A 12,770-nucleotide genomic window follows, 5' to 3' on the forward strand; every position below is an offset into this window, starting at 1 on the left:
CAGACTCCAGGGTCCTATTCCCGGTGCCATATCAGGGACAGGTTTTCGGTATCTGAGGGGGCCACGGGTTCTGGGCGGTGCAAGGGGCCCAGAGTTCGGGCTGGGAAGCGGCACTCGGGGACAGAATTCGGGGTTCAGAGCTCGGGGGCCCTGCGGCCCGCGCCCCCCACCACCCACCCGCCATCCGAAGGTGGCAGGCACTCACGTGTTCCAAGGCGAGTCCATGTTGGCGATGACCAGCAGGACCACGGCGCCCCGACGGCCGCTCGACCCACCACGGCTCTTCGGCGCTGCCCAGCAGGTCTCGGAGGCAGCCGCGGGGCATCAGCCGCGCCTGGGGGCGGCCCCGCAGCCATCGCGGTGGGTGGAGGGCCGGGGCTGGCGCAGCCGATGAGGAGCCTTTGCATTCCTGCCGGGAAACTTCTGGCAGTCGTGGCCGCCACCTCCTGCTGAGTGCAAGTCCCGCCCCTCGGAAGGCGGGGGTCGTCCTGGTTGCTCCGGTGTCCATCAGTCAGAACCCCTCGGGGGCCCTGCCCTGTCCCGCCCCACGCGGCGAGGAGACGCCCTTAAAGGGGCCGTGTGCGGCGGGCGCTGGAGGCGGGCGAGCTGCTCTGCATCCCGATTCCTGCTTGTGAGTCTCCGGAAGCAGAGGACCAGGCCGTGAGGTCAATATGTCGCAGGGGGCAGAATCTCTTGGTCTCCGCGCCGGGTGGCGGTGGGGAACGGCCCGCAAGGCGTTCGATTTGACTGACAAGCGCGCGCCCAGGATGACCCCCACCTTCCGAGGGGCGGGGCTGGACTTACACTCAGCCTGAGGCGGCGGCGGCGGCAGCGCTGACCGTTAGAACTTTCCCTAACCGTTTCCCTGCCCGAGCCTAACGGCTCCGCGCGGACCACCCGGTGGGACTGCACCTCACGCTGGGGGCCTGCCGAGGCGAGAGACTGCGCGGGGCAGCGGACAAAACTGCAGCCAGCGAGCCTTAAATGGGGGCAGAACCTGTTGGTCTCCGCGCGGGAATCTTCTCGCAGTGGAAGCCGCAGCTGCCTCCTGCTGAGTGCAAGTCCCGCCCCGCCCTTCGGCGCTCCCGTGTCAGTCAAATCGAACCCCCCGCGGGCCGTTCCCCACCGCCACCCGGCGCGGAGACCAAGAGGTTCTGCCCCCTGCGCCAAACTGACCTCACGGCCTGGTCCTCTGCTCCCCGGAGTCTCACAAGCAGGAATCGGGGCTGCGGAACAGCTCGCCGGCCTCAGGCTCCCGTTGGCGCGGCCCCTTTAAGGGCGTCTCTTCACCGTGTGGGGCGGGGCGGGGCAGGTCCCACGAAGGGTTCCGACTGACCGACACCGGAGCACCCAGGACGGTCCCCGCCTTCCGAGGGGCGGGACTTGCACTCAGCAGGAGGCGGTGGCCACTACTGCCAGAAGTTACCCTGCAGGAATCTAAACGCTCCGCGCCAGCTGCGCCAGCCCCGGCCCTCCACCCACCGCGATGGCTGCGGGCCGCCCCTCGTCGCGGCTGATGCCCCGCGGCTGCCTCCGAGACCGGCCGGGCAGCGCCGAAGAGCCCAGGCGGGTCGAGCGGCCGTCAGGGCGCCGCGGTCCTGCTGGTCACCGCCAACATGGACTCGCCTTGGACCACGTGAGTGCCTGCCGCCGTCGGATGGCGGACGAGGGTTGGGGGGCACGGGCCGCAGGGCCCCCGAGCTCTGAACCCCGAATTCTGTCCCCGAGTGCTGCTTCACAGCCCGAATTCTGGGCCCCTTGCCCCACCCAGAACCCTTGGGCCCCTCGGATACCGAAAACCTGTCCCTGATACGGCCCCGGGAATACGACCCTGGAGTCTGGAGCTCGGACCCCAAACTAACCCCTCCACCTTCCGTTTGCTTCATCCTTTTCTTAACCCGTTTTACTTAAATGCTGTGCAAATTTATATCTTAAATTTCTTTTTTACCTATCTTTAACTGAGATGCAGTTTATATACCGTAAAAGCGCCCGTTTAAAGCCTACCACGCCGTGGTGTGTAGCGTCTTTACAAACTGGTGCCACCATTGCATTAATCTACTTCAGAACACTTTGCCATCCCGCAGTCACCCCGTTTCACCCCCAGGCCTGGCGACCACAGTCTGCCCCTGTCTCTAGGATGTCCCTACTCTGGGCGCTTCAGTACCTGGAGCTGACCACATCCCTCGTTCCGTGTCCTCTTCTCTCCCGTGCGTCAGGCCTTTGCTCCTTTGGTGGCGCGACAGTGCCCGGTCCTATGGCTGGTCCTGTTTGTGTGCGGGTCTTCCGTGGTGGACGCCCACGTGGCCCCCGCTGTGCGGCCCTTGTGGAGGGAGTTGCAGTGCTCACCACGTGCAGGTGTTCTCGGCGGCTTTCCAGCTCTTGGAGCACGCACACTGGGAGTGGGGTGCTGGCACAGGCGAGTTGTTTACTGCTTTCCGGAGTTGCTGCACAGGTCCCCGCAGTGGCTGCACGCGGTTCCAGTTCTCCCATCTTTGCCAGGGCTTGTCATTGCTTTTTCATTGTTGTTGTTGAGAAATGTGACATAGAAAAGAGCAGCAAGTTTCACGGCACATTTGTAGAACAGCTTTCAGGTTTTGGTGTGGGTTACAATTCCACAATTTGAGGTTTTTACTTCTAGCTGCTTGAGATACTGGAGACCAAAAGGGATATCGATTTAATGATTCTGCAGCCATACTCTTTTGTTAAACCCTACCTTCTCTGTATAATTCAATCTCCATCTTTGGTCTTCCTCCCACTCTTTAGGGCTATGCCCTTTTTAACTGTTTCACTGTTGGAAAGGACTGTCGGTAATATGGGGTAGGGGGATGAAAGGAACTAGTTGATGTTCTGGAAGGGCTGGGCCCTCTGTATTTCTCTCGTCCAGGGACTCATCTGGAGGTTGTAGGTTACTGAAAGTTACCCTAGTGCATGGAACCTTTGTCTATTTTTATGTGTTGTCTGAGATGTTGTTTAGGATTGGCAGGAATGGTTTTGGTTGGGGTTTGGTAAGGTATGATAGGTAGCAATGTCTAAATGCAGCATGCCTAAGAATGACCTCCAGAGGAGCCCCTCAATTCTATTTGAACTCTCTCAGCCACTGATACCTTATTTGTTAACACTTCTTTCCCCATTTTGGTCTGGAAGACATTGTTGATCCCACGGTGCCAGGGCCAGGCTCATCCCTGGAGTCACCTCCGACGTTGCCAGGGAGACTTTCACCCCTGGATGTCAGGTCCCACTTAGGGGGAGGACAATGATTTCACTTGCAGAGGTGGGCTTCAAGAGGGTGAGGCCACATCTGAGCAACAAAAGAGGTCCTCCCGAAGTAACTCATAGGAATGCCTATAGGTAGGCTAAGCTTCTCTGCTCCCTACATAAGCATCACAAGAGTAAGCCTCAGGATCAAGGGCTTAGCCTACTGACTTGGGTGTCCCTCGTGTTGACACAGTATCTGGGGTTTCCCTGCTGTTGTCATTGTTTTTTTAAAGGTTAACTCTTGATGATGGTTATGGGCATCCAAGTGGTATGAGGTGGTCTCTTGTGGTCTGGGTTGTGTTTCCCTAGTGACTGGTGAGCTGAGCCTCTCTTTGTGGGCTTCTGAGTGTGTTCATATCCCGTGCCCCTTTTCAGTTGTGTAGTTTATCTTTTGATGGTGTCTGCTGGTTCTAGCTGTGCGTGAAGAGGAGGAAGGAGGGGCAGGTGCTAGTGCTGGTTCTGGTGCTGATGCTGAGTGGGCTGCACTGAGTTTGGTGCTACCCTGGCTTCCCAGATGCATGGATGGTCACTTCCTGGCCTTCTACCTGGTGTGACACATGCTTGCTGGCTCCTGGCTGTGTGTCTGTCCTGAGGGGGCCTCCAGGACCCACCTACATCTCAGGTACTTGGAGCCTGTCCCACCTGGGGCTGGTGCTCAAGTGGGCTTTAGTGCCGAGGTCCCATCCTGAGGTCTCCTCACACACATCCCAGAGTCTTCTTCCCAGCTTCTTGGCCTGGGCAGGGCCAGCAGTCCATGGCAGGCACTGGTGGGCAGCCCTGCAGCCCAGGGTGGAGTGACAGGGACCAGACAAGGCTGAGCTGCCCCAGCTGCAGGGCAGTCCTCCCTTGTGCAGGGTGCCGCATGCTGTCACTGCCTGGGAAGTCCTGACTAGGTGCCCTAGGCCCAAATCCCTTCAGCAGGGCTGGGGCTTCTCTGTCCTCAAAGTCCCGACATTTACTGCTGACCCCGTGAATGCCACCCCCCTCCTGAACAATCCCCTTCATGGTGTGTGTGAAGTTTCTGCTTTATAAGCACCACAGAGCCAGGGATTCCAGCTTCCCAGGGGTAGCAGGCCAGGGCAGGGCCTTGTGGAAAAGCTCATCCTCGTTGCCTCCTGGGGCCTCCAGAGACACTCACACAGGTGCCCACTGCCTGACACTACTTCCCCCACGTCCTTGCTGCCACCCTCCAAGGTGGCCCTACCGTGCCAGTGGGCAGACACGGACTCTGAACATTTCCCTTCTCCAGTGGGTGCATCCTCCTTGTTAGGAGCCAAGGTCCCTGTGACATCCACTCTCTGTGGTTCCCAGGGTGTCCACCCCAGGTCACTGCAGTGTCCACCGTGCATAGTCCCCACAGCATCCAGCCCAGGTCCTCAAGGTGTCGAGCTCAGGTCCCCATGGTTACCACCCTCCACGGTTCCCACGGCATCCACCCCAGGTCCCTGTGGCATCCACCCTCCACAGTCCCCATGCATTCAACCTCTGTGTTTTCCATGGTGCCCACCCCAGGTCCCTACAGTATCTGCTGCCAGGTCCGCACACCATCCATGCCAGGTCCCCATGGTGTCCACCCTTCATGGTTCCCACAGTGTCCACCCTCCATAGTCTCCACAGCATCCAGACTCCATGGTCCCCATCCCTTCATTCCAGGTCCCCACAGAGTCTACTGCAGGTCCCTGTGGCCTCCACCCTCCATGGATCCCATGGTGTCCATCCCAGGTCCCCCATGGTATCCACTCCCAGGTCCCTGTGGTGTCCACCCTCCACAGTTCCCATGTGTTCAGCCCCAGTGTCTCTGTGGTATCCATCCCCCCCAGGGTTCCCACCATGTGCCTACATGGGTTAGCAGTGTGACACCCCTCCCCTGGTCCCCCACTGCATTCTCCCCCAGGGTCCTTGCAATGACCCCCCTAAGGTCTGCATGGTGAACCCCAAGTGTCCCTGTGCCTGTTAACCACCCCCCAGGTGTCCCCCCTCCCCCTGCCACATCCTCCTCCCCAGGGTCCCATGGCATGCCCCTGAGACAAGGTGCCTGAGTTGTGCCTAGAAGGTGGGTGACAGTGGGCTGGAGTGCAGGGTCCAGGGGCTGCCCTTTGCCAGGTTGGGGTACCCCCTTGTGGAGGATGTTTGTACAGGTGGGTCTGTGCACAGCTGTCGGGCATTTTCTGTGTCTAATGGTTTTTCACTTTTTTCTTCTTTCCAGCCAGCAAGTCTGCAGAAGAACTGGCTGCAGGAGTTTTATCAGGTGAGCTTCTTCTCACAGCTGCTATATACTCACTCCTCCCTACTCCTCTGGGCAGCAACTCCTAGCCCTGGTGGCTGGTTCTGGAGAGCCTCTGCTGGTAAGTGTTACTTCAGGGCTGTATGGCACGCAGAACAAAAGTGTAGATGAGCCCCTGGAGGCACCGGTGGGGATGCCACACAGAGAGGCCAAGGTCAATGTGGTGTTTTATCTCCCAGCTGCCAGTGTTTTTGCTTGGGGGTGTCTGTGCTTGGGGTTGCTCTCCAAGGGGAGAAAGCCTCAGGTGGTTGAGACCCAGGCCCTTGTCTATTCAAGTACATCTGCCTGCAGTCCAGTCCTCCGCAGACTTATGGGTTCAGGGGTCGAGGTTGGAGGGGGAAGCAGGCCAGGCTTTCTGTGGGTCCGTGAGAGCTCTGGGGTAGAACTGGGATGTCGTCCTGGCATTTCTCAACCTCATTTGACCCATTCCCCATGCTTTTCCCATGCAGTCCTGTTCCACAATGGGGCAAGGTCACTGTTCTTGGGCAGCAGGTGGAGGGGTTCTCTGGAGGCCCATTTCATCTCCCCTCCTTGCACACACCCCAGGCCCCCAGAGGCTGCCTTGGGTGTTGTGGCTCGTGAGTGTGGGCCTTGCATAGGTGTGAGAGTGGAGACACTATTGGAAACTCAGGGTGTCGGGTGAGGATGACGCAGGTGGAGGGGCAGGTGGTGTGAAGGCATGGCCTGGACCACTGTGGCTCTTGGAAGAACAGTGGTGACTGGCTGGGGATGGGGAGGGTACCCTATCCAGAGATGCAGGGCAGAGCAGTCAAGGCACGGGGCTGGGTTTGGAGCATCCGGCCAGCCCTCTCAGGCCATTGTGTCTTAGAGCTGAGGCAGGTGGTGCTCTGTGGAAGCTGTGCAGGTGGGATGACAGCAAGGCCACAGATAAGTTTGTGGCACACCTGTAGCAGCCAGGGCCACGGCTGAGGCAGTGCACCCACCGTGCATGGTGGGATGCTCTGGCTGGCCTTGCCAGGCACCTCAGAGGGTCGAGGGTGGAGGCTGAGTAGGGCACAGCAGGGCGAATTTCTGCTACATGGCAGTGCTGACTCCTAGGAGCCAGTAGTGGGCTGAGGTGGAGGGAGGGCTAGCCTGAGGGGGAAGTCTGGGCAGGAGAGGCACTGGGCAGGAGGAGGCCAACAGGGGTCTTTGGGGCCTGGTAGGCTGGCGAGAGTCCTCAGGCTGTGTGACCAGAGCCCACCAAGCGGTGCAGCTCTCTCAGCTCCCTGCTTCCTGTCATTTTGGGTGAAAGCAGATGCCATGTCAGGTGGCAGCTTTAGCTGAGTGCATTGGCTTTGAGGCTTCTCTCTCCTCCAGTTAGCTCAGTTCTGATTGGCTTTGCCTGTGCTAGAACTTGAAAAATGGAAATCCAGCAGAAAATAAACTTAGGTTTGGTTTCTTTCAGTCTGTAGAATGTTTTTGAGATTATTCCATGTCGTTGCCTTATCAGTAGTTCACTCATTTTTACAGCTGAGCATGGCATGGGAATCCTGCAATCCATCCATTTTCCTGCTGATGGAAATATGGTGGTGTTCAATTTTGTCTGTCATGAGCAATACTGCTGTGACCATTCTTGTGGAAAGCCCTCTGTGGACCTGGCTTTCATGTACCTTTGATAAATTCCCAGGAATGAAATTGTCAGGGTATAGGGTTTGTCACTGTCAGGTTCATGTGTCCACTTGGCCAGGTGCTGGTACTTGTTTGTCTGGTTGGGCAAGTGTTGGCCTGTCTGTCGCTGTGAGGACATTTCTTAGAATTCAGTCACAATCACGTTGGCTGCATCCACAGCTGATTCCATTTGTAACCAGCCAAGGGAAATGTCTCCTGCAATGAGTGATGGTTAATCTAATCACTGGAAGCCTTTTAAGGAGGATTCAGAAGAGACAGGCTCCCTTCCTGCTTCAGCTGGGGAGCCTCTCCTGTGGAGTTCTTCTAGACCCTCCTTCGGAGTCCTCAGCTTCACAGCCTGCCCTACGGATTTTGGACTCTGCATTCCCACAGTTACATGAGACAGTTTTAGAAATTTTCTATTTTCAGATATTTCCTGTTGATTCTGTTTACTAATCAAATGGCTTACTAGGTTTCAAAATAATATGCATGGAAAAATTATAAAAGTATGTATTTTAATTATATCAAGCAAAAGTGTGCAATTTTAGTTTAACAAAGCACTAGGAAGGATGGATGGAAGAAGGGAAGGAAAGAAGGAAGGGAGTGAGGAAGGCCAGGAAGGAGGGATAAGGCTAAATTTCCTTCCCTTTTTCAATTCCAAAGCATAGTTACAGAATCATTGCTTCCTACAATAGCCAGTCTCCAGTATAAACCCCCACAAGTCTCACCTGCAAGTACTCACACTCTTTTATAGGGTCCTTACACATTTTGCCAAGGCTGGTTTGTGTAACCAAATGTATCAATAGTATATGATACAAAGTTGGTCAGGAACTTTGAGAGTAGTTGATAAGGACTAAAGCTTCCAATGTGGGTTCTCTCTCTTTCTCTCTATTGCAGTCTCTCTCCTCTTTTTTATATCTTTTAATCGGGGGAAAACAAGATGCTGTGTAGGAAAAAACTTTAAAGTGGTCCATGCAATGACAACAATTTGACTGAGCTTGAAGCCCATTTTTCTTCCAAAATTCAGTCTTCAGAAGAAAGCATCCTCAACAATTTGACTGCAATCTCCTGAGGGATCCAGTCAGCTAAGGCACTCCTAAATTCCCAATCCTCAGAAGTTGTGGGAAATAAGATATTTTTGTTGATTTAAGATGTGAACTTTTATGGTAATTTGTTATGCAGCAAAATAAAACTAATACACTAACATTGTTTTTATAAATATAGCATATCATTAAAATGAAAACCTTACAAAGGTAGATTTATTTTAAGCAACCAAGTTTAAGTATTCAAGAGGAAAATAGTTCTTTAGCATTCGTAAATTAAGTAAAGTATAATCAAGGATAGGGCAACATGTTTGATATTAATGTTATTAGCATAATTGTTTTAAGAAGGAATGGTTATCTTGATATATATATATATCAAAAGATATTGCTAAAATTCAACAATCATTTCTTATTTTAAAAAGCTCAGTGCATACAGACTGGAGGAATATTTTTATAAGATGCTATAAATTTGTATTGAAACAACACCATAACCTTATTTTTGGTGACTCAACTGAGACATTTCCCCAAAATTTCAGAATAAGAAATAGCACCTTTTAATTTTAAGCTAAATTAAAATCAAGACATTGATATTAGGCATATTCTGTTTCTAGAATATCTAAAGAAAGGGAATATTCTCCTAGTGGGATGCTTGGCTCAGCAGTGAAGAATATTTACTTTGGTATAATAATACAGGAATTGCTTACTGATTTTCATGGACACATGTAAGACATTACTGTGATTATAATACACAAGTGAAGACATATGCAAATCTCAACATCCTTGACAATTTGTAAAAGGAAGAATCTAGCTTCCAGTAGGGAGGAGAAAAGGGGATTAAAAAAATTCTCATCTTACCCAGAGGGGAGTTTAGATACTGAATAAAATATTTGAAAATGAAATGTAGGCAAGTTTTGGTTTGCTAAAGCTATTGGAATGCAATATAGCAGAAATGGTCTCGTGTTTTCAGAGGGGATTTATTAAGTTACAAATTTACTGTTTTAAGACCATGAAAATGTCCAAATTAAGGCATCCAGAAAGAGATAGATTGACTCTGAGAAAACTCCTATAGTATCTGGGTTTTCTCTGTCACATTTGAAGGAACATCATGTCATGTGCTGTCCTTCTCTCCCAGCTTCTAGTTTCAGATGGCTCACTAAGTTCCTGTTTTCAGTGGCTTTCACCCTAAGAATCTATGGCTCCTCACTTAGCTTCTCCTGGATAGACTCTGGGTTTCATGTCTTAGCTTAGCATCTCCAAACTCCTGTGTCTTGGATTTGTCTCTATGCTCTCTGTTTTAGGTCTGAACTCTAAGATTTCTGCCTGTTACTCTCTTCATGCAGAGCTCCACAAAATGTATTAAGATTCCCCTTGAAAATGTAGAGCTGTGTTCCAGTAGCCATGTTTCTTGATGATGATTGAACAATGATATAGCTTTCACAACATGACTCTGATTGTGAAAACCTTGATTGTGATGCTCCTTTTTATCTACCATATCAACAGATAAGTAGAACATATGGAATAAAAATAAATAATAGGGGAAACAAATGTTAAAATAAATTTAGTTTGAAATCCTAGTGATAAATGAAAGTAAGGGGTAAGGGGTATGGTATGTATAATCTTTTTTTTTCCTGTTATCATTTTATTTCTTTTTCTGTTGTCTTATTATTTCTTTTTCTAAATTGATGCAAATGTCCTAAGAAATGATGAATATGCAACTATGTAATGATATTAAGAATTACTGATTATATATGTAGAATGGAATGATATGTTAATGTTTTTGTTGTTAATTTTTTAATTTAAAAAATAAAAAAAATAAAAAATAAATAAAAAAAAAAGATTCCCCTTGAATGGATCACATCTCTCTCAAATCAAAAGGTCCCAATCACAATCAGTGAGGGGAAAAGTATCTGCAGAGCCCCCTTCAGGGAATGGTGAGAACGGGGAGAAATTCAACTTCCCCAAGTTGAATTCTTGATATTCTCACAAGCAGTGTGAACAACCAAAGCTATAGGCTGAGACCCCAGTCTTGGGGTTTGTTCATATTAAACTTAACCCTGCAAAGGATAGGTCAAGTCCACTTAAAATTTAGGCCCAAGAGTCACTCCCAAGAAAGCCTCTTTTGTTGCTCAGATGTGGCCTCTCTCTCCAGCCAACACAACAAGCAGTCTCACCACCCTACCCCTCTCTGCATGGGACATGACTCCCAGGGGTATGGACCTTCCTGGCAACGTGGGACAGAGATCTTGGAATGAGCTGAGACTCAGCATCATGGGATTGAGAAAACCTTCTAGACCAAAAGGGGGAAGAGTGATATAAGACAAAGTGTCAATGGCTGAGAGATTCTAAACAGAGTTGAGAGGTTATCCTGGAGGTTATTCTTATGTATCAAGTAGATATCATCTTGTTATTCAAGACATAACTGAGAGGCTGGAGGGAACTGCCTGAAAATGTAGAGCTGTGTTCCAGTAGCCATGTTTCTTGAGGATGATTGAATAATGATACAGCTGTCACAATGTGACTGTGTGATTGTGAAAACCTTGCGTCTGATGCTCCTTTTATCTACCTTGTCAACAAAGAAGTAGAACATATGGAATAAAAATAAATAATAGGGGGAACAAATGCTAAAATAAATTTAGTTTGAAATGCTAGTGATCAATGAAAGCGAGGGGTAAGGGGTATGGTAGGTATAGTCTTTTTTTTCTTTCCTGTGTTCATTTTATTTCTTTTTCTATTGTCTTTTTATTTCTTTTTATGAATTAATGCAAATGATCTAAGAAATGATGAATATGTGCCTAAGTGATGATATTGTGAATTACTGATGATGTATGTTGATGTTTTGTTTTGTTTCTTAATTTTTAAATTAATAAATAAATTTTAAAAAAAGGTCCCAATCACAATTGAGTGGGTTACATCTCCTGTGGAAACATCCTAATCAAAAGGTCCCACCCAACAATAGGTCTGCTCCAACAAGATTGCGTTAGAAGGACATGGCTTTCCTGGGGTACATAAAACTTTCAAACCAGTATAAGGTGTAAGCGTATTAATTAAAGGAACACAGTTCACTAATGTTAGGAGAAAAAATAATGTTATAGCCATCAACCTTTAAGAGGAAGAAGAAAGGGGAAACTATAGGTAAAATAAATTGTCACCCAGCACAGAGGGACAACAGTAGCTACTGTCCAAAGTTGATGGTTAAAGAAATAGAGGAATTGTTATTTTATTTAGGAATATGGTGAGAACAATTAGAATCAGAATAGTGGACCAGTGATTGTTTGGGCAAGAAGACTGTAGGGAGGACTAAGGGAAACAGTTTCAGATCCTTGACTCATTGGAATGACTTCATGTGTTATCACTTTTATGAATTAGTTTGATGTAAAGTAATTACAGTCTGTTTTAAAAGCATCATAAATTGAAATAACATGCAATAAGTCAATAAAAAGTAGTCTGATGCATGAAAAAAGCTGTTTAAAATCCTCAACACTTAGGAAAACCTCTAACAAAAGAAAAATAATGAAGGTATATTTAGGCATGTCTGAAAAATTGTATGGATCACAAAATGAATATATGAAATCACTCAGGTTTACATTAATCAAGCATTATAAATTACAATAGAATGCTTTTACCCTAACATATTAAAAATGTTTAGGATGATTGGTATGGCACTTTGGAGTTGTGTGTTCCAAACACACAAAATTAAAATTTAAATATTCTTAAATTTAATACTTTTGGGTGGGTGTGGGTCATTGTAAATAAGATCTCTTCAAGATGTTGCTTCAGTTAAAGTGTGGCATAAAAGATTGGGCCTTAATCTGGATTACTGGAGTGCTTTATCAGCAGAGAGAAAGACAGGAAAAAGCCCCAGAAGGAGCAGCCAGAAGCTGCAAGTCACTAGAAACCAAAAGAGAAAGGAGAAGCCAAGAGAGGCTGCCATGTGCACTGCCATGTGCCAGAAAAACCAAGGACCAAGGATCCCTGGCGACCAGCCCCAGTTTTTCAGGAGAAAGCATCACCTTGATAATACCTTGATATTGGACTTTCTCCTAGCCTCAAAACTCTATGCCAATAAATCCCCACTGTTTAAACCAACTGCATTAGCAATGAGGAAATTATAACAAATGGTTAAAAACCATTTTTTTTCCAGACAATGAGTATAAAGGAACGCTTTCATTTTCAGTTGGGAATTTTAATGGATAAAGACCTTCTAGAAGTCAATATGAACTATAAAACCTTAACCTCATGTGTCCCATAGATACATCTGTTCCATTTCTCTGGGCTGTTTGTTGTGATAAAATTTTGCACTTGACAAGGGTTTATCTACAAGAATGTTTTTGGCTTCTAAAATAGGTATGGCAACTGTGTAAATATTAAAAAGTATGAGATTTAATGCATAAACTACAGCTCATCCACACAGTGGAAAGTAGCCATCAAACAGCAGATTGTAGGAAACATTTAATTACACGTAACATGTTAATAGTTTCTTAAGTGAAAAAGCAGACTATAAAACAAATGCCCCTTGTCATCTCCCAATTTGTTTTCATTTCTTGTTTTTTTACAATACAGATAGAGTAAATTAAAAA

The 12,770-nt window shown here is 48.6% G+C and overlaps 2 protein-coding genes across 7 annotated transcripts in view; one reads left to right on the forward strand and one right to left on the reverse strand.

Annotated features, from left to right (window-relative positions):
* The window catches only part of LOC143681186 (uncharacterized), a 236,560-nt gene extending 235,739 nt beyond the window's left edge, over nt 1-821 (reverse strand). For all 6 annotated transcript variants that reach the window (XR_013174448.1, XR_013174449.1, XM_077158004.1 and 3 more), the window contains exon 1: nt 206-821. Coding sequence is in view for 4 of the 6 variants with exons in the window: in XM_077158004.1 (XP_077014119.1) it covers nt 206-407 (202 nt within the window). In the remaining 2 variants the exon portion in view is untranslated. The remainder of the gene's footprint in view (nt 1-205) is intronic.
* LOC143681188 (uncharacterized) lies at nt 777-8,533 on the forward strand. Its single transcript, XM_077158005.1, has 2 exons — nt 777-1,636; nt 5,462-8,533. Exons 1-2 carry the CDS (start codon nt 1,487-1,489, stop codon nt 5,648-5,650), a joined length of 339 nt encoding a protein of 112 aa, XP_077014120.1. The 5' UTR covers nt 777-1,486; the 3' UTR covers nt 5,651-8,533.
* The last annotated feature ends 4,237 nt before the right edge of the window (nt 8,534-12,770 follow it).

Source organism: Tamandua tetradactyla, chromosome 4, assembly GCF_023851605.1.
Source record: "Tamandua tetradactyla isolate mTamTet1 chromosome 4, mTamTet1.pri, whole genome shotgun sequence".
NCBI lineage: Eukaryota > Metazoa > Chordata > Mammalia > Pilosa > Myrmecophagidae > Tamandua > Tamandua tetradactyla.

What these genes read in the sequence shown, in the direction of transcription:
- LOC143681188 (XM_077158005.1), top strand. Translation starts at nt 1,487, where the DNA reads ATGGCTGCGGGCCGCCCCTCGTCGCGGCTGATGCCCCGCGGCTGCCTC. An exon ending in ATGGACTCGCCTTGGACCAC is followed by an intron (nt 1,637 to 5,461) that starts GTGAGTGCCTGC and finishes TCTTCTTTCCAG; the next exon opens with CCAGCAAGTCTGCAGAAGAA.